The 18,112-nt window shown below is 37.8% G+C and overlaps 2 protein-coding genes and 10 non-coding genes across 12 annotated transcripts; 1 reads left to right on the forward strand and 11 right to left on the reverse strand.

Annotated features, from left to right (window-relative positions):
- Positions 1-147: 147 nt before the first annotated feature.
- On the reverse strand, positions 148-220 carry TRNAF-GAA (transfer RNA phenylalanine (anticodon GAA)). Its single transcript has one exon. It is a non-coding gene; the product is annotated as a tRNA-Phe (tRNA).
- A 437-nt stretch (positions 221-657) lies between these two features.
- Positions 658-730, reverse strand: TRNAF-GAA (transfer RNA phenylalanine (anticodon GAA)). The gene has a single exon. It is a non-coding gene; the product is annotated as a tRNA-Phe (tRNA).
- A 263-nt stretch (positions 731-993) lies between these two features.
- Positions 994-1,066, reverse strand: TRNAF-GAA (transfer RNA phenylalanine (anticodon GAA)). The gene has a single exon. It is a non-coding gene; the product is annotated as a tRNA-Phe (tRNA).
- A 437-nt stretch (positions 1,067-1,503) lies between these two features.
- On the reverse strand, positions 1,504-1,576 carry TRNAF-GAA (transfer RNA phenylalanine (anticodon GAA)). The gene has a single exon. It is a non-coding gene; the product is annotated as a tRNA-Phe (tRNA).
- A 229-nt stretch (positions 1,577-1,805) lies between these two features.
- TRNAF-GAA (transfer RNA phenylalanine (anticodon GAA)) lies at positions 1,806-1,878 on the reverse strand. Its single transcript has one exon. It is a non-coding gene; the product is annotated as a tRNA-Phe (tRNA).
- A 101-nt stretch (positions 1,879-1,979) lies between these two features.
- On the reverse strand, positions 1,980-2,052 carry TRNAF-GAA (transfer RNA phenylalanine (anticodon GAA)). The gene has a single exon. It is a non-coding gene; the product is annotated as a tRNA-Phe (tRNA).
- A 263-nt stretch (positions 2,053-2,315) lies between these two features.
- TRNAF-GAA (transfer RNA phenylalanine (anticodon GAA)) lies at positions 2,316-2,388 on the reverse strand. The gene has a single exon. It is a non-coding gene; the product is annotated as a tRNA-Phe (tRNA).
- Positions 2,389-2,825: 437 nt separating this feature from the next.
- On the reverse strand, positions 2,826-2,898 carry TRNAF-GAA (transfer RNA phenylalanine (anticodon GAA)). Its single transcript has one exon. It is a non-coding gene; the product is annotated as a tRNA-Phe (tRNA).
- Positions 2,899-3,417: 519 nt separating this feature from the next.
- Positions 3,418-3,490, reverse strand: TRNAF-GAA (transfer RNA phenylalanine (anticodon GAA)). Its single transcript has one exon. It is a non-coding gene; the product is annotated as a tRNA-Phe (tRNA).
- Positions 3,491-3,591: 101 nt separating this feature from the next.
- Positions 3,592-3,664, reverse strand: TRNAF-GAA (transfer RNA phenylalanine (anticodon GAA)). The gene has a single exon. It is a non-coding gene; the product is annotated as a tRNA-Phe (tRNA).
- A 359-nt stretch (positions 3,665-4,023) lies between these two features.
- LOC149927896 (1-phosphatidylinositol 4,5-bisphosphate phosphodiesterase gamma-1-like) lies at positions 4,024-12,674 on the reverse strand. Its single transcript, XM_090157626.1, has 27 exons — positions 12,184-12,674; positions 11,963-12,112; positions 11,751-11,889; positions 11,608-11,689; positions 11,467-11,547; positions 11,316-11,405; positions 11,160-11,261; positions 10,678-10,793; positions 10,531-10,616; positions 10,263-10,469; positions 10,113-10,195; positions 9,542-9,599; positions 9,412-9,482; positions 9,245-9,349; positions 9,018-9,184; positions 8,633-8,953; positions 8,343-8,574; positions 8,089-8,283; positions 7,956-8,022; positions 7,468-7,619; positions 7,161-7,257; positions 6,530-6,894; positions 6,350-6,464; positions 6,127-6,285; positions 5,977-6,065; positions 4,726-4,904; positions 4,024-4,351 (listed from the first exon to the last, which is right to left on the reverse strand). Exons 1-27 carry the CDS (start codon positions 12,383-12,385, stop codon positions 4,309-4,311), a joined length of 3,753 nt encoding a protein of 1,250 aa, XP_090013752.1. The 5' UTR covers positions 12,386-12,674; the 3' UTR covers positions 4,024-4,308.
- bug (thioredoxin domain-containing protein bug) lies at positions 12,619-14,157 on the forward strand. Its single transcript, XM_090157627.1, has 5 exons — positions 12,619-12,891; positions 12,965-13,326; positions 13,385-13,590; positions 13,652-13,782; positions 13,843-14,157. The coding sequence occupies exons 1-5, from the start codon at positions 12,789-12,791 to the stop codon at positions 14,064-14,066; spliced, it is 1,026 nt and encodes a 341-aa protein (XP_090013753.1). The 5' UTR covers positions 12,619-12,788; the 3' UTR covers positions 14,067-14,157.
- The last annotated feature ends 3,955 nt before the right edge of the window (positions 14,158-18,112 follow it).

An 18,112-nucleotide genomic window follows, 5' to 3' on the forward strand; every position in this document is an offset into this window, starting at 1 on the left:
CCTTTAGATCTTCAGTCTAACGCTCTCCCAACTGAGCTATTTCGGCCCTGAAGGAAGACGATGGACGTCGTTCCGATTCGCTTTTAATAAACCACCCTTTTCGTCGGTGCGACGCTCTCAAACAAAAACCTGAAAATCGGAGCCCACTGCCGAAACCCGGGATCGAACCAGGGACCTTTAGATCTTCAGTCTAACGCTCTCCCAACTGAGCTATTTCGGCCCTGAAGGAAGGCGATAGACGTTCTTCCGATTCGCTTTTAATAAACCACCCTTTTCGTCGGTGCGACGCTCTCAAACAAAAACCTGAAAATCGGAGCCCACTGCCGAAACCCGGGACCTTTAGATCTTCAGTCTAACGCTCTCCCAACTGAGCTATTTCGGCCCTGAAGGAAGACGATGGACGTCGTTCCGATTCGCTTTTAATAAACCACCCTTTTCGTCGGTGCGACGCTCTCAAACAAAAACCTGAAAATCGGAGCCCACTGCCGAAACCCGGGATCGAAACAGGGACCTTTAGATCTTCAGTCTAACGCTCTCCCAACTGAGCTATTTCGGCCCTGAAGGAAGATGATGGACGTCGCTCCGATTCGCTTTTAATAAACCACCCTTTTCGTCGGTGCGACGCTCTCAAACAAAAACCTGAAAATCGGAGCCCACTGCCGAAACCCGGGATCGAACCAGGGACCTTTAGATCTTCAGTCTAACGCTCTCCCAACTGAGCTATTTCGGCCCTGAAGGAAGGCGATAGACGTTCTTCCGATTCGCTTTTAATAAACCACCCTTTTCGTCGGTGCGACGCTCTCAAACAAAAACCTGAAAATCGGAGCCCACTGCCGAAACCCGGGACCTTTAGATCTTCAGTCTAACGCTCTCCCAACTGAGCTATTTCGGCCCTGAAGGAAGACGATGGACGTCGTTCCGATTCGCTTTTAATAAACCACCCTTTTCGTCGGTGCGACGCTCTCAAACAAAAACCTGAAAATCGGAGCCCACTGCCGAAACCCGGGATCGAACCAGGGACCTTTAGATCTTCAGTCTAACGCTCTCCCAACTGAGCTATTTCGGCCCTGAAGGAAGGCGATAGACGTTCTTCCGATTCGCTTTTAATAAACCACCCTTTTCGTCGGTGCGACGCTCTCAAACAAAAACCTGAAAATCGGAGCCCACTGCCGAAACCCGGGACCTTTAGATCTTCAGTCTAACGCTCTCCCAACTGAGCTATTTCGGCCCTGAAGGAAGACGATGGACGTCGTTCCGATTCGCTTTTAATAAACCACCCTTTTCGTCGGTGCGACGCTCTCAAACAAAAACCTGAAAATCGGAGCCCACTGCCGAAACCCGGGATCGAAACAGGGACCTTTAGATCTTCAGTCTAACGCTCTCCCAACTGAGCTATTTCGGCCCTGAAGGAAGATGATGGACGTCGCTCCGATTCGCTTTTAATAAACCACCCTTTTCGTCGGTGCGACGCTCTCAAACAAAAACCTGAAAATCGGAGCCCACTGCCGAAACCCGGGATCGAACCAGGGACCTTTAGATCTTCAGTCTAACGCTCTCCCAACTGAGCTATTTCGGCCCTGAAGGAGGACGATGGACGTCGTTCCGATTCGCTTTCAAACAAAAACCTGAAAATCGGAGCCCACTGCCGAAACCCGGGACCTTTAGATCTTCAGTCTAACGCTCTCCCAACTGAGCTATTTCGGCCCTGAAGGATGATGATGGACATCGCTCCGATTCGCTTTTAATAAACCACCCTTTTCGTCGGTGCGACGCTCTCAAACAAAAACCTGAAAATCGAAGCCCACTGCCGAAACCCGGGATCGAACCAGGGACCTTTAGATCTTCAGTCTAACGCTCTCCCAACTGAGCTATTTCGGCCCTGAAGGAAGATGATGGACGTCGTTCCGATTCGCTTTTAATAAACCACCCTTTTCGTCGGTGCGACGCTCTCAAACAAAAACCTGAAAATCGGAGCCCACTGCCGAAACCCGGGATCGAACCAGGGACCTTTAGATCTTCAGTCTAACGCTCTCCCAACTGAGCTATTTCGGCACTGAAGGAAGATGATGGACGTTCTTCCGATTCGCTTTTAATAAACCACCCTTTTCGTCGGTGCGACGCTCTCAAACAAAAACCTGAAAATCGGAGCCCACTGCCGAAACCCGGGACCTTTAGATCTTCAGTCTAACGCTCTCCCAACTGAGCTATTGCGGCCCTGAAGGAAGATGATGGACGTCGCTCCGATTCGCTTTTAATAAACCACCCTTTTCGTCGGTGCGACGCTCTCAAACAAAAACCTGAAAATCGGAGCCCACTGCCGAAACCCGGGATCGAACCAGGGACCTTTAGATCTTCAGTCTAACGCTCTCCCAACTGAGCTATTTCGGCCCTGAAGGAAGGCGATAGACGTTCTTCCGATTCGCTTTTAATAAACCACCCTTTTCGTCGGTGCGACGCTCTCAAACAAAAACCTGAAAATCGGAGCCCACTGCCGAAACCCGGGACCTTTAGATCTTCAGTCTAACGCTCTCCCAACTGAGCTATTTCGGCCCTGAAGGAAGACGATGGACGTCGTTCCGATTCGCTTTTAATAAACCACCATTTTCGTCGGTGCGACGCTCTCAAACAAAAACCTGAAAATCGGAGCCCACTGCCGAAACCCGGGATCGAAACAGGGACCTTTAGATCTTCAGTCTAACGCTCTCCCAACTGAGCTATTTCGGCCCTGAAGGAAGATGATGGACGTCGCTCCGATTCGCTTTTAATAAACCACCCTTTTCGTCGGTGCGACGCTCTCAAACAAAAACCTGAAAATCGGAGCCCACTGCCGAAACCCGGGATCGAACCAGGGACCTTTAGATCTTCAGTCTAACGCTCTCCCAACTGAGCTATTTCGGCCCTGAAGGAGGACGATGGACGTCGTTCCGATTCGCTTTCAAACAAAAACCTGAAAATCGGAGCCCACTGCCGAAACCCGGGACCTTTAGATCTTCAGTCTAACGCTCTCCCAACTGAGCTATTTCGGCCCTGAAGGAGGACGATGGACGTCGTTCCGATTCGCTTTCAAACAAAAACCTGAAAATCGGAGCCCACTGCCGAAACCCGGGACCTTTAGATCTTCAGTCTAACGCTCTCCCAACTGAGCTATTTCGGCCCTGAAGGATGATGATGGACATCGCTCCGATTCGCTTTTAATAAACCACCCTTTTCGTCGGTGCGACGCTCTCAAACAAAAACCTGAAAATCGGAGCCCACTGCCGAAACCCGGGACCTTTAGATCTTCAGTCTAACGCTCTCCCAACTGAGCTATTTCGGCCCTGAAGGAAGATGATGGACGTCGTTCCGATTCGCTTTTAATAAACCACCCTTTTCGTCGGTGCGACGCTCTCAAACAAAAACCTGAAAATCGGAGCCCACTGCCGAAACCCGGGATCGAACCAGGGACCTTTAGATCTTCAGTCTAACGCTCTCCCAACTGAGCTATTTCGGCACTGAAGGAAGATGATGGACGTTCTTCCGATTCGCTTTTAATGAACCACCCTTTTCGTCGGTGCGACGCTCTCAAACAAAAACCTGAAAATCGGAGCCCACTGCCGAAACCCGGGATCGAACCAGGGACCTTTAGATCTTCAGTCTAACGCTCTCCCAACTGAGCTATTTCGGCCCTGAAGGAAGACAATGGACAAAAACCAAATAAAACCATTTATTAATTAACTTCCTATTTTTTTAATTATGATTTCCTTACAGACCTTTATTTTGGCACTGACATTCTCGACAAGCTCTGACTTGGACTTGAACTGAGAAGCATGTTTTTGTCCTTGGAAGTAGAATATTTCGCCTAAGGCATTTTTAAACGCTGCTGAGTATTAAACATAATAACTGAACTGATTTTCAGAGCTATTTTTCCTAATGGACATACCCATAAAATTGAATTATTTTCAATGTTGTAATTAAAGATAGAGTCGTAAAAAACAAAAGAATTTATTGTTGCTTCATAAAACGAAGAACAATTTAGTAATATTGATTAAACAAATACCATTTTTGTCAATTTGTGTTGCTAATATAGAAGGCCTATACAATTAAATCTACGTAGCAAAAATTACATTGTACAATTTGGTTTTTCCTTTTTTCATAATTTGTTTAAAGCTATCCACAAAAGGCACTGTTCATTTAATTGTTGACTATAAAATATACCACTTAAAATGATGGATGATTTCATGTGTGTATTATGTTAAATACATTAAGTTAGTTTTCTTTTTCTTAAATCTGGGAATTATTTTCCCTACATCATTCTGAAGAAATTAACAATCACAATGGGGAAGAAATTGTCCGAACTGTGAACGTTCGTAGTCTGAAAGATATTCAATAGATTTTAAACTTCCAATTTTTAAAACCAGACTACATTTTGTGATGCAGCATGCAATAGGTTTTCTTCATACTCTTAAAGGCCTGGATAATTAAATTTTATTCAAAATCATCACCTTTAAATCAACCCAAATTGCAATGCTCTGGTAGAACAGATATTTCATATTACACCTTTCTTAGAACACAAAATGTTTAGATTCAAGTTAATAAAATGTGCTTTGAAATTCTCTTAAAACTTAAAAAAAGTAAAAACCGAAATATCCAACAAGCATTACAATTTTGGCAGATTACATCCATTCGATTTATTACTAGCCAAATTCTAGCATCCCACAAATTTAAGAAAAAATGAGTAGATCTCACCTTTCTTCATTTTTCTTCCTGAGTTGCTCTTCAATTTGGCTAAGTTGATTGCGTTTTCCTTGCAAAACATTGAAATGATTTGTGCCAGTTGGATTTGACTCCAATTCAACGATTTGATGATTTAATTGTCGCGACTGTTCCCTTAGCTGCTGAATAGTTGTGTAGATTTCTTCATCATCCTTTCATAAAAACAATTTACATGGTCAGTGCTTTCAACTCGAACATTATTAAACCATTTCAAATTCCATATAGCAAAGCAAAATCTAAAACAGAGCCATCATATTATCCTTAATTACAAAACTTAGTGGGTATTTCCTCCATCTAGTGAAGATTCATTTGCCCTTCGTCATTCCACTTGGGAGTTAAGACATTATGACTGGGTCTTCATTACATTGGGGCAACAAAATTTTAAACCACGGACTTTTGGAATCAACTTATTCCACTTAAGCAATTAAGTTACTAGCCAATGGTTTTATTTCTGTTCTGGAATACCATATTAGACCATATACCTAAAATTATTTAAATTAAAAATTGCATATAACACTTGGAATGTCCAAGAAACAAGTGGAGTTTTTGAGCCAACATATACAGTCATGCTAAGCTCATCGCCAATTTGAGATTAAGCCATGACTTAAATACGTGTATTTATGGGTAACAAGACCAATTTTGTAAAGAACATTTTTAATTATCAGTGAGAAGATTAATAGGGATTTTTTTGTATAAATTCTGTGGTATATTTCCTGAGTGAAGGTGGCGAGGGTTTTTTTTTCCAATGTAATTCTATATAAAAATAGTTACATCTTATGTTTAGCATTTCACGAAGTTTAAACTATGTCCATTTAGCCAGATACATTCGCGCCATGATGGAAATGGATTCTTTGGACATTCCAAGTATATACATAAATGTTTTACTTTGTTACCATGGCTAATAAATATTTGAAATATTTTTAAAAAAAGATTTAAAATATATACAGATATTTTATTCTAGCTAAATTCATGGAATTGAAAAATTCTTGAATACTTCACTGAATTATTGGTTTGAAAACATAAGAAGCTTAATAAAGACTTAATTTGATGGGTCTATTACAGATTCCCACTTGAGGTTTTTTTTAATAAAAACCTTTCCTACCAATTACTCATCCTTTAGGATTGCTTTTGGAAAAATATTAAAATATCATTTAATTCTAAACTTGAAAGACTTTTGGCTATATTATTATTGCTAACCATCTAGTAAAATTAAAATCAAGTCACCTTGGCATTATAAATGTCAAGACGAATCAGTAAAGATGCCAGTTCCAGTTCTTCCGAGTATTCATTCTTTAAAGGAACACTCCTACACCCTTTTTTCCAGAAAATAAAACGTTTAAAGCACAAAACTTAAAGGCAAAAAAATTAATTTACCTTGTTGTAAAGACGTGACAGGGTACACTGCTTGTCCAAGGAAAATGGGATCCCCAAAAACATCTTCAGCTAAAACGAGAAATCTTAGCATGGCAAACTCAGGATTTCTGATGTAGAAATCAATTTGTTCCTTCCACGTTGGATTGAAACCATTTTCAGCTAAAAGAAAATATTTAACGTTACATTCAAACAATTTTATTTAAGCTTTTAAAAACTGACTTACAAATAGTTTGAGTTTTTTGCTTATCATTGTCAAAATCCGCTCCGATAATTTCAACTTCAACATACGGACTCACAATTCCTTTTTTAGGTTTCATTAGGTGTCTAGCTGCTATTAACTGGAATTTTTAAAAATTGTACTAAAACCTCAAATTCTACAAATTTAAATTTCTAAGGGTATCACTTTGATAGATAAAGATATAGGATCCAAGTGGTTGAATAAAGTTGCTTGATCATATGGATCAAACCTATCATCAAACATGAATTCAGGTCTGAGAATATAGCCACATCTCCCATTGTTCAGGAATTTTCCTTGGTTTAGCTGCATAGGTCGATCTGGAGTTTGATAATTAAGAGCCACAAGTTGGCAGCCGCAGTTCCACATTTTAATCGGATCATAGTTCGAAGAATCTATTCTGCCACCCTTTGGGTAGACACGACTTAACTGAGTACCATGATACTTCAAGAAGAAACGGCAATAAGCTTTGGCCAAATATTTCATGACTTTGTACTCAGGGAATGAAGACATCTCAGTGTAGTTCCCAATTTCTGCAAAAACATCATTTTAGTGATCCAAAACAATGTACAGAAACAAGAACTTATTTATGTTACTGAGTATTTGTTCATTTAACTTTTTAATTTAATACATGCAACTTTGATAAAATCTTTTATTTTTAAATTTATATAATTTAACCATAAATAACAAAATAGCTGGTAGATAGACGGCTTTACTGTTTTCATTTGAATTGAGATTTGTTGACTCATATATTCTCAGTAGCCTAAATACGTTCATGACAGAAAATATCAAAGCATACTCTCTGGACTGAATTGTACTGAACGGCAATAAACAACTAAGTTAGACAGTTCTTTAGCTACCCTCATGCTTCTCTCCATTCGTTTGCTTTGTTGTATCTTCAGGAAAAAAATGCCATTTTAGTAATTCAAAAATGAATTAGATAAAATACGGTTTAGCATAGATAATTTTTTAACACTAACAAAAAGCAATTCAGCCCATTAGACCATTTCAGTTAAGAAGTTAATAGTATTAATATGCTAAACTATGCTATTATTTATGATAATAAAGAAAATAAGTGGGTGAGTCAAGCATCCCCGTTTAGTTACCATGGCATTTACCGACAAAGCTGTTTCACGAATTTTAGAAACCCAATCATTCATTTCATCCTCAGTTTGAGCTGCAATTTCTACTGTTGTTTCATTAGGTGACATGGACATGATACGAAAAACCCATTCACGATTACGATTGGTAACAATATCTATAAAAAATATCAAAATAAATTAAATTTACAGCAATTCTAAGATTTCAAGTCGGGTTGACCCATATCGTAATTTAACCAATACTGATTTCAGGTTTCAACCAATACCGATAAATTTTTTTTACCGATATGGCAGATTTTTTACTGATTTTTACCGATACTGCAGGAAATCACAACCATGTGACCGAAGTTTGAATTTCAAACGCTCTAGGTTAGTGGCAACATTTACCGTAGCTTTGATATAATCGAAAAAATTTGTATTTTAGATGGCAACATATTAATCAGAAAAATTGTGATATCGGTTTGCACCCAACACTAGTTTCTAGGAATATTTACCAACACTACAGCCCAAAATGTCGATAAAGCCTTTCTGTAAATGTCCCAAAGGCATTGCATCTCCCGACTGGAAAAATCATTGTTTAACAGAAAAACACATCATATTAATAGCTAAAAATCAGGGGTATCTTACACCATCATCCAAAAGACTCTGGACTTCACATTCTTCCACAAAATTAGCAGGAAACCAGTGATGTTTCTTGCCTCCATAATCCCCTCTCCACCAACCTCCATCTTGTTTCACAACATTAGTAATAATGGCATGTTTACAAAATGATAGTTCATCTTCTCTTTGGGCTTTGTAATCATATAAAGCTTTAACAGTCAGCTATAAAAAAAGTTCAAATTGTTTAAACTAATTTCAAAGGAAAAAAGCCACGGTATTACTTTGGAAGTAAATGTGGAAGGGTCCATATAAGTTCCACCAGCTCCGGCGGGGTCACCAGTTGAAGATTCTATGAGTTCCTTCGTTAATGGACGCTTTAACTTAATTCTTTTGTAAAGAGGATTTTTCTCATAAAAATAAATAAGATCAACCAGACTCTCAAACTGAACTGTTCCAATAACGTATAAACGACCCTCTCGTTTAATACGGCAATGTTTGATCTTTCCATCAGCGCTAAAAGTTGAAATTATATAGCATAAAACATAACTTTCAGTTATAAAAAAAAACTCACTAAAAAGAGATTGCGAAGTTATCCTCTCTCTCACTGGGCCTAACCAAGAAAGTCCCATCTTCTGGCATTTTCTTTAAAGCTTCTTCCGCCACAGTTCTGGACACACTAGGATGATACCATTCTTTCCCTTCATGTTTATTTGGTTGCGGAACTGGTTCATTCAGGTACATCATAAAATCTTGACTTCTCAAAGGATGAGATTGATAATGGGTAATAAGATTGTACAATGTGTCAAATGTGACACTGTCAATAAGGTAGTATTTGGTTTGGCCCCTTTCTTGCTTGGAACGTATTCGAACGTGGTTCACTTGTCCTTGTCTCCTGAAAAAACATAATACCGTACAATCTAATCTTTAAGATAAAAATTAATTTTTCATTTACGAACCAAAAAGACAATGAGTAATCCCCTACAAAAGTATCACTTTCCCTAACTAAAAAGGTTCCATCTCCCAACGAACAATGTTCTTGAAGCAATTGAGCAGCTTGTTGGCGACCTCCAGGTAATTTACCATGAAACCACTTTTCACTGAAATGTAGTTCATCCGGAACTCTCTATAGTAATCAAAATCAATTAAAATAATTCCACAAAATTGAGAGGCAAATTAAAAGTACCTCAGAAGCGCCTTCAACACTATCTTCTTCTTCATCCTGATTAGGTTGTTCTTCAGCATAATACATTCTCTTATTGTTTAGCATGAAAAAATGGGGTCTCCAATCCTAAAACCATTTGGTTTGATTAATTGGCGAATGAAAAAAATTTATTTATGACGCGTTCATACCCCCTCTGGATGATCCTCGAGATATAAAATTCCATTTTTAATGGCACTGCTTACGTCAGTGTCTGTTGAAGCTATTTAAAAAAAATTTGATTTAATATTTAAGAAGATTTTATGTACGTGCAAAATGTACAATCTTCACTCCGAGAAATTTCTACTCGCTCATCTGACCCCTCTGGTAATTTCTTATGCTAAAATTAAATATTTATTAATATACAATTGACAGGAAACTTTAATTACATTAAAGCGGAAGTGCAAAGCTTTCCAAAAATTAGCATCATTGCATTTTAAATAGAAAAATTTGAACCTTAATTTAATACCCTTGGCTAATACTGATTGACACCTGTTGAGTCGCTGTTTGTCAAAGTTTTAAAAGCAGGTGCAGCTGTCACTCGGAAGTGAAGAAGCCAAACTTAAAATATGGGCCAAGAATCTAAGGGAACTCACTGTTCTCAGTGTTTTGATACACTACTCATGACCTAAAGATTTTACATTAACCACTTCAATTAACTAAATTGGCTGCAATTTCCCGCATTAAAATGTGCTTCTGTGAGCCAGATTAGTGCATCTATTTAGACTTTAAAAAATGCATTATGAAAAGAACAGCTTAATACTTGCAATTGTGATTTTTGCTATAAATATGTAATTTTTTGGCATTTTCACTGGTTAAAGCTTTTGGCTTCCTCTTTAAAAAATAAACATACTTTAATAATGAATTTCCTTTTAAGTTGATTTGGTGACGGTAGTTGGTTAGCATCACGATCTACTACTTGACAAAGCAGCGTGTCTAATTTAAGCAATTTATACCTTCAGATTTTAATCCCTAAATAACTGGATAAGACATGATCAAATACCTCCAAACACTTCAGCAAATGCAGATGCCATATTTTTTTGTTGAGGTAGAGTACACCTATTTTCGACTGACAGAATGACTGGAAACTCAGAAGTTACAAAGGCATGCTCCTTAATTGTTTTTATAACATCCATAAACCTAATTTTGCTAGTTAGTGTATGGCCATGATACACATAAGGTAATCCATCAGGGCCATCCCAACAATCCACTGCAATTACAACATTATTAAATATTCATAATTTCAATGCAAAACAGAATAAAAGTGTTACATTCAATGCAGCGGCATCCCAATCTTAATGCTCTTGCATATGCTTCAACGGACGAATCACTTTTAACTTGGTCCCCAGTTAGATATCTAAATACAGTAAATAAATATAAATAATATTTTCAAAAAAATTTCAATTAAAACAAATTACGTGTTATGAGATGAAGCTATCCAATAATGTGACAAAGGCCTGTTCATGTCTTGATTAACTTCATCATGTTTGTTATCCCATATTTCATTCTGTTTACTGAAGAGAAAATCTAAAAACTGCAAAAGTGTTATAAATTATTAGTGAGACAAAGTTCAAACTTGATATTTAATGGAGCAAAGAGAGGTTTACAACTACTAGGCTCAATTTTATTCCTGTAAATGTTAAGGATTGGGGATAGTAAGTTAAGTTAAATTTGCCAAAGGTTCTTGAAATTTTGAACATAGATCAATAAACTATGTTTTTTGTAGACTTGTTGTAATTTTAAAAAAGTTTTAAAATGTCATTAATTTAAATGCTTAATTTAGGTTCTCTCAGTGAGCTATTCATTTTAACAAAATTAGGCCAGCATAACTCTAATACACCCAAAATAATAAAATCAGCTTTTATAATTAAATTCAACTTAATTGAAGTATATTATACACCTCTTGAACTGTAAAATAAGGTTCTTGGGCATCTCTGATAGGATCCAACAAGTAATCACGCATAAATTTACTAACTGCTCTATCATCTTCAGCTAAAGGGTCCTAAAAAGAGAACAGTTAAAATAAACTATTTAAATAATACATTCAAGATTATACTTTTTGTTCTTGCAGTAGAAAGCTTTGAAAATCTTGTAGAGTCACTTTCTTACTATCTTGTGTATAAGAGTTAAATAATTCCCCAAAGAGCTGAAAAAATGATACATAGTTAACTTTAATTATAAAAAAAACAATTATTTGTCAATAATACCTCAGAATCATGGATGAGTGTATGATAAAAAATTGCAAATCCTTCAAATCCAATTTCACCCGTTCTTTTGGAATCAACTTCCTAATTAAACAATTAAAATCACATGATGTTTCAATTTCTGAGGTAAAAGTTCTCAATGACCTGAAACATCTCCTTCAGCTTCTGATTTGGCAATTTAGAACTGACTTGAGGTAGAAATATCTTCAAATCTTTTAATGTAACTCTGTAGTTTTTTAGATAATTTATTATTTAGGCATTTAACAGGTTATTTGTTTAGAACATACACTCCTCTGTTCCCATCCATTTTGTAAAACTCTTTGCGAAGCCATCTTTCAACTTTCAATGGATAAGGCGCATTAACAGTCTCCTTCATTAAATATCTGATGCCTTTAATCCAGTGGTCACATTCTTTTGGCAATAACGCTTTAAAAATACACCAATAATTTTCCCACATTTTGCATTATTTATAACCGCTACTAGTAATACTTCAACTGACCAACACAAGAAAGAGACTTGAGGACAAATCTATTTCCAAACCAAATGACAAAACAATTTGGATTATCCCATTTCCTTGCATCATCTTGCCACTTTTCAAATGGCTTAGAATTCTTTCCCTGTCGTATTTCTTTGATCTCACGAATATCAACTTTAAAGGGTGTAAAATACACATATCATATTCACCAAGTTCTATCTTAATCTAGTGGTAAAAATAATTACCTTCAACAACCTCCCGACCAGCAACATTTGAAACAAGTTGTCTTGTTTCAAGTTTGATACGAAATTTTCGCTTACGGTCAATTTTACTTTTCAAACAAAAGTTCACTAGGTCAGTTCCAATCTCAAGTTTTCGTATAATTTGATCAATTTCTGATAAACATGGAGTTAAAAGTGACACTCCATTGGATAAGCCTAGAGCCATTTTTTCGAAACTTAAGCCTTTGCGTTTTGTCAAAAAGAAGCCATTTATAGTACTTAAAACTAACAGCTGTCAAATATTAAACTAATAAAAATATAAAGAAAACTGCTTTTAACAATAACATTTTTTATATTTACAATTTTAAAATTTGTTTATTCCCGAAATTATTCCAGATTCTTTGTAGCTGCACCGAGAACACTAAAGGGCAAAGCATTCCTTTCCATTCTGTCATCTACGAATTTGCACAATGAAAAAAAAAACAACCGCGTCCTTGACCTTTAACCTGAGTAATTCCCGGGTGTAGAGACTTTTAAAAGATGGCCGGGATTGTCAGCGTCGGCGTACTGTAATTAAATTTTTCAATAGTACAACACTAATTTAAAGTACTAATGTTTTTAAAATGTGAATGAACCCAAGAAATGTTATGGAAAATTTTTTGCTAGCCCTTTTAAGCGCATTACTGTTTTGCACACTTTGCGTTTGTGATGAGAATGTGCAAAATGTTGAAGGTAAAACAGAGATACTACCAACAAATGGCAGGAAAATTTAGAACTCAAGTTAATTTTGTTTTAATATTTTAAGATTCAAGCGCTCCTATACAAATTAACAATGAAGATGAAATAGCTGAACCATTAACTAAGGTTGGAATCCTTAAAAGAGATGATACGATACCTAAACTCGTAGATAAAGAATCCAGTGAATTTGGACCCGATACCCCAGAATTTTGGGTATCAGAAAATGAATCTTTGGACTCGCGAATAGATCTTGCAGTGCATAGCAATTCCCAAGACGTTCAAGATGATTCCAAAGAAAGTTCCATGTTAACGAACAATGATAATGTTACTGAAAAAAATTCAACTGAAATTACTGTGCATAACTCATCTGATAAAAATAGCACCGAAGCTAAATTAAGATGTGTACTTAAAGTTCTTTCTGAAGGAGAGGTAAAATCATTTAGTTGTTATTATAAAAATTTAGAAAATTAAAAAAAGTTCTTTTCAGGAAGCCAAAATTCATATTTTAAACTCAACAGCTTTGCTAAAAGCTCTATCACCCGTTCCAAATGTAACTAGTGGAGAGTGTGCTTTGGTCATGTTTTATTCACCTTGGTGCCCTTATTCCGCTAAAGCAGCTCCGCATTTCAATGCATTACCTAGACTTTACCCACATTTTTCATTCTACGCTTTGGATGCTGTGTCATATAATTCGTTAGTTCTAATCTAAACTTTATTGAAATTTATTTAAAAGATTAAACAAATTTACTTTTAGGTTGAACATGAGATACGGCTTAGTTGCTCTCCCTTCTGTATTACTATTCCATAATGGGAAAGGAATTGTTAAATTTAACGAATCTGAGCCTGTTCTGGACAGATTAGTGAATTTTATACAAAAATACACAGGTATAACAATGTAATTTTATGGAAATATCGAACACAAAATAACTAAAATTTATATTTCAGGTACTGGACCTCAAGGAAATGTCAGTGTACAAGGAGATGATCTAGTAGGCCCAATTCCGTCTGTTGCGCTTGAAAAAACTGACTATCTCTTAATATTATCATGGTTATTTACCATTACCTGCGCCAGTGGATGGTTTATGAAATCATCTTTATTCCAACGTATTGTTGAATCAGTTAGAAATGCGTGGCGTGAAGCCGAAGCACAACATGAACACCAGGAATAATTTTAATTATTTTATAACTGGTTTATTATTTAAACTAGTCTGTAAACTCATTCCCAGTTTTCCCAATTAAAATGTTTTCTTTGTACTTGTAAATTGTAGTAATTAATTTAACCCAAACCCACACAATATTTTTTATAAAACTTAAACAAATGCCAAATAGGTACAAAAGGTGTTGTAAGGTTTTTATGGAAATTTACTGAATCGTGATGATCGATTTTTTTTTTATTCAAGGGAAAGAAATAAGGGCTGGTTGGGTCTGAGAAGACCGCGAGCCCAAAGTGATGATCGATTGTTCACTGAAATATTCCTAGCCCTTGCTCAAAGATATTAATTCACCAAGGCGGGGGGAAGATGGCGACAAAATGCGAGTCGTGGCCTTATCGTGAGAGAGGGGGTTACATATAGGGGAAAAGAAAAAAATAAAAAAGGAGGGGGAGATTCGAATTCAGAATGGACACCCTTTGTCGTTAATCAATCACAAAATCTTTATTTAACACTCAAATTTATAAATAACACTAAAATACAATAACAAATGAACAAAATTGCGGGGGGGAACTGAGGGGATAATCTTACTTTGCTTCTAGTGATGGTTAGGCTATCTCTACTATGGTTCTTTTAGCTTTTTCCAATATAAGAGGGGAATTTAAACACTAAAAATACACTCTTTGACCTTAAATTTGTTAATGAAACTATCTCTTACGATTTTCTATGGGATCGGTTCCTGTATCCCTACTCTCAGGCATCTTGGGCTCGAAGGACGGAGGGGACAGAAAGTAATATACACTTACACTAAATAATAATAAACACTACAATTAAAGATTCTACAATTAAACAATGACAATAATTAACTCAAAAAAAATGGCAACAGCGAGGGCACAACGCGAACGGAAAAAGTAATCTGGACTGTATAAATACAAGAGGCAGAATGAACTCTCAACCTCGAGGGGACCTGTCTTAAATCCTTTTCTCGGACAATAGCGAGGGATTAAGCTTTCTTTTCAAGACTTTTTCTCTACTTTTCACTGGCTACTTCTTATTTCGACCCTGGGTACTCTACAATGGGGGGGGGGGTTATGATGGAAATTCTACTCATCACTTGGTTTCGGTATCCTCCGTTTACGGGTTTATATTTTCTCGTTCCTCGGTTTACGTATGATGCCCGACACACGCACTTCACTTGGGGATTGCTTGTTTACGCGTTTCTTTATTCACACTTTTCTTTAATTCTCTTTATTTACTCGTCTATGGTTTGGCGGCCGGATTGCGGGTTTCTTCCTATATTCTTTTACTTCACAAGCTGACGGGGGCGTAGGTACTTCGGGTTTCGGTCTGAAATGTCCGGCTAGGCTAGGGAATCGGTCTCGGTCATCTGGCTGTCTTCTCTCGGAATGGCTAGATATTGGGTGATCAACAGGTGATTCGAGGGTGTTGAGGGCATTACGCTTCTCAGACTTATTACTGCTCGGCTTATGTTCTTCCGATCGGAATGTCCTGGCTGTGGGTCATCTAGGCAATCAGTGAGGGTTGTTCCGATCATGTGGTTTGCATTGAGGGTTAATTAATATTTAAGCGCGACTTCATCACACATTATTTTATATTTATTTCGACATGGTTCTTCTCTTGCCCGAGAAGCGGAGTTCTGTGCCGTTCTGGCAAAAGCAGAGTTCTGTCTCTTTGGGGCTCTGTCTCTTGGTTTTGTTCCAAGGATTGTAGGCGGAGTTGAAACAAAAGTAATTAGTGACCTCCCTTCTTACGTGGGTCATTGGTGCACCTAAGACTCGTGTCCCATGATGGTACTGATGACGTCGTCTGATCTACGAAAGGTCGCTCGGGGTTGCGGGGAGGGGGGGTGCGAAGGATTCTCGAGGCTACCTTCTTTTTGTCTCCAAGAGGAAATGTCCAGGCGCTCTCGCGACCCTATGGCGGCAACCTTGGAAAACGTCCGCTTTTCTTGGGATCTTACTACCTGATAGTTAATATGAAGCTTGTGGACTTGAAATGACTTCATGGGATCGCTGTGAGCTGAGGGTATTTTACAGGTCTAGTTCGGAAAGTTTTTGGGAAAACCTGGGTGTGGACGGCTCGAAATGTATTGCAACACGGTCTTGTGACCGAGAGAAAAACACTTTCATTAGCGAGGGATTAATATTATCGTTGCCGAAGGCAGGGATTTAGTTTATAATTTATATTGAGAGAATGGTTTAATTAATTATCTTAATTTTTTATTTTATCGTGGGGTTTGATCGAGTTCTATAAGGCTTATTAAACAATAATTAATTTGTATGTATGGTTCCAAAGTTATTTAAGTCTTAGTTTATTATTAAATTAAATTTATATTTAACACTGGGATTAGTTTCAATAAATAGAGCTCGGAATTCTAAGATATTTGATGTAGGGGGCTTTAAGAATACTTAACAAAAACTGTAAATTTAGAGGGTCACGAATGCGGGGAAAACGCAATAACAAAAGTAAATAAAACACAAAAATTATAAAAAAAATGTAAGCTAGCGGGGAAAATGAACTTGAAGGGTTACAGTGTGACTTCTGATAAATAAACTACTTTTCTCAGAAAAATTGAAAAAATGTCCACTAACACTCGCTACGACTTGTTTACCTAACAAGGGACAATCCCCCCCAAAGCTTCTTATAGAATGGGTGGAAGAAGTGTGTTTCAGCTGGGAGCAGGCTTGGAAATAAGGTTTATTTCTAAACTGGTCTATTTGGCCAGTGACTCCTAACCATAGATATAAGAAATGAATATCAAGGTCTAGATAAATTTCGGGTCGTCTAAGCCTAACATAAAATACGGAATTGACACCTAGCAGACACCGAGGAAGGCACGTGACCAAGAGCGCGAGCTCTCTTAGCATTTTAGTACTAAGTGCTTGACCTTTCCGCAGGCCGTAGTCTTTAGACACCATCTGTTGGTGACTTTTAGTATAATTTTTAAGCAGGAGACAATGGCTCTCGCGACGATAGCACGAGCTTTCTTAGCGATAGATAGCGCCTTATAAGGATAGCCTGCAGAAATTACGCGTTTCTGCTAGCTGTCACCTCCGTATTCACTCCCTTTGAAATATTTTATCTAGACCTTTATATACGTTTCCTATATCTATGCTCCTAACTCTTGAATTATTTAAGTGGTCACGTAGACCAGTTGGTTAATAATACGGTAGATAATTTTGAATTAATAAACTGGACACTGGACCAGTGAATCCCTAGCTTTTGAATAAAAAACTGGTCCCAGCAATTAATAAACTGATCTTTGACCCAGTGACCACAGCTTATTTCCAAGCCTGGCTGGGAGTAGTGGCGTACTGATGTAATCCCAAACGTCTGGGAGGCAGATTTTGTGGTTAGACGTTTGAGGACGACCACTGATCCCCCAAAGGATGGTCGGAATACTTCCGCTAAGGGTGTCCCAACCCTGTGACCTCAAGTATCCCCCCATTGGCAAGGCCTTTACACATATCTCACCCCTGATTAATCCCATAGCGGTTAGTGGACTGTATTTCCTTGATCCTGAACCTACATAAATATTGATCGTACTCCTCCTATAGAGTAATGGCACTGTGACGACCCATGCTCTTTCCTATAGATAAAAAATTGGCGACCAAAATGGCAGCCATGGCCAAAGCTACGGAGTGCTACTACTCTATACTCTATAGACGCTTCAATAAAACATCTTCAAGGAAATTGCCAAGTAATAAATCCTAGAGACAAAGTCACAGGACCTGCATGTGACCGTTTATATAGTGCTTGTTGAAATAAACAAAGCTTTTCGGTTTTCACCATACGAAAAAAGTGTTTGACCAGGTAGCTTTTTATATATATATTAAGGCTTAGAAAAACATGAGGTGAAAAGTTTCAAAAATTCGGTCGTAGTCCTGCAGGATTTTGCCCACCTACCAAGTGGTAAGTCCATCCGTCCCAAAGACTATATATACGCTTCGCTTACTAGACAGGCGTCTCCATACAAAAAACCTGTTAACACTTTCGAAACACGGGAGAAGCCTTTGACCAGCCGTTAGAGGCGCCACTAGTAG

The sequence above is a fragment of the Leiobunum rupestre genome, chromosome 9, assembly GCF_980474605.1.
Source record: "Leiobunum rupestre chromosome 9, qqLeiRupe1.1.hap1, whole genome shotgun sequence".
Classification (NCBI taxonomy): Eukaryota; Metazoa; Arthropoda; class Arachnida; order Opiliones; family Sclerosomatidae; genus Leiobunum; species Leiobunum rupestre.

What these genes read in the sequence shown, in the direction of transcription:
- LOC149927896 (XM_090157626.1), bottom strand. Translation starts at nt 12,385, where the DNA reads ATGGCTCTAGGCTTATCCAATGGAGTGTCACTTTTAACTCCATGTTTA. An exon ending in TTCTACTGCAAGAACAAAAA is followed by an intron (nt 11,262 to 11,315) that starts GTATAATCTTGA and finishes TTCTCTTTTTAG; the next exon opens with GACCCTTTAGCTGAAGATGA. An exon ending in TGTCACGTCTTTACAACAAG is followed by an intron (nt 6,066 to 6,126) that starts GTAAATTAATTT and finishes TCTGGAAAAAAG; the next exon opens with GGTGTAGGAGTGTTCCTTTA.
- bug (XM_090157627.1), top strand. Translation starts at nt 12,789, where the DNA reads ATGAACCCAAGAAATGTTATGGAAAATTTTTTGCTAGCCCTTTTAAGC. An exon ending in AAGTTCTTTCTGAAGGAGAG is followed by an intron (nt 13,327 to 13,384) that starts GTAAAATCATTT and finishes AGTTCTTTTCAG; the next exon opens with GAAGCCAAAATTCATATTTT. An exon ending in GATGCTGTGTCATATAATTC is followed by an intron (nt 13,591 to 13,651) that starts GTTAGTTCTAAT and finishes ATTTACTTTTAG; the next exon opens with GTTGAACATGAGATACGGCT.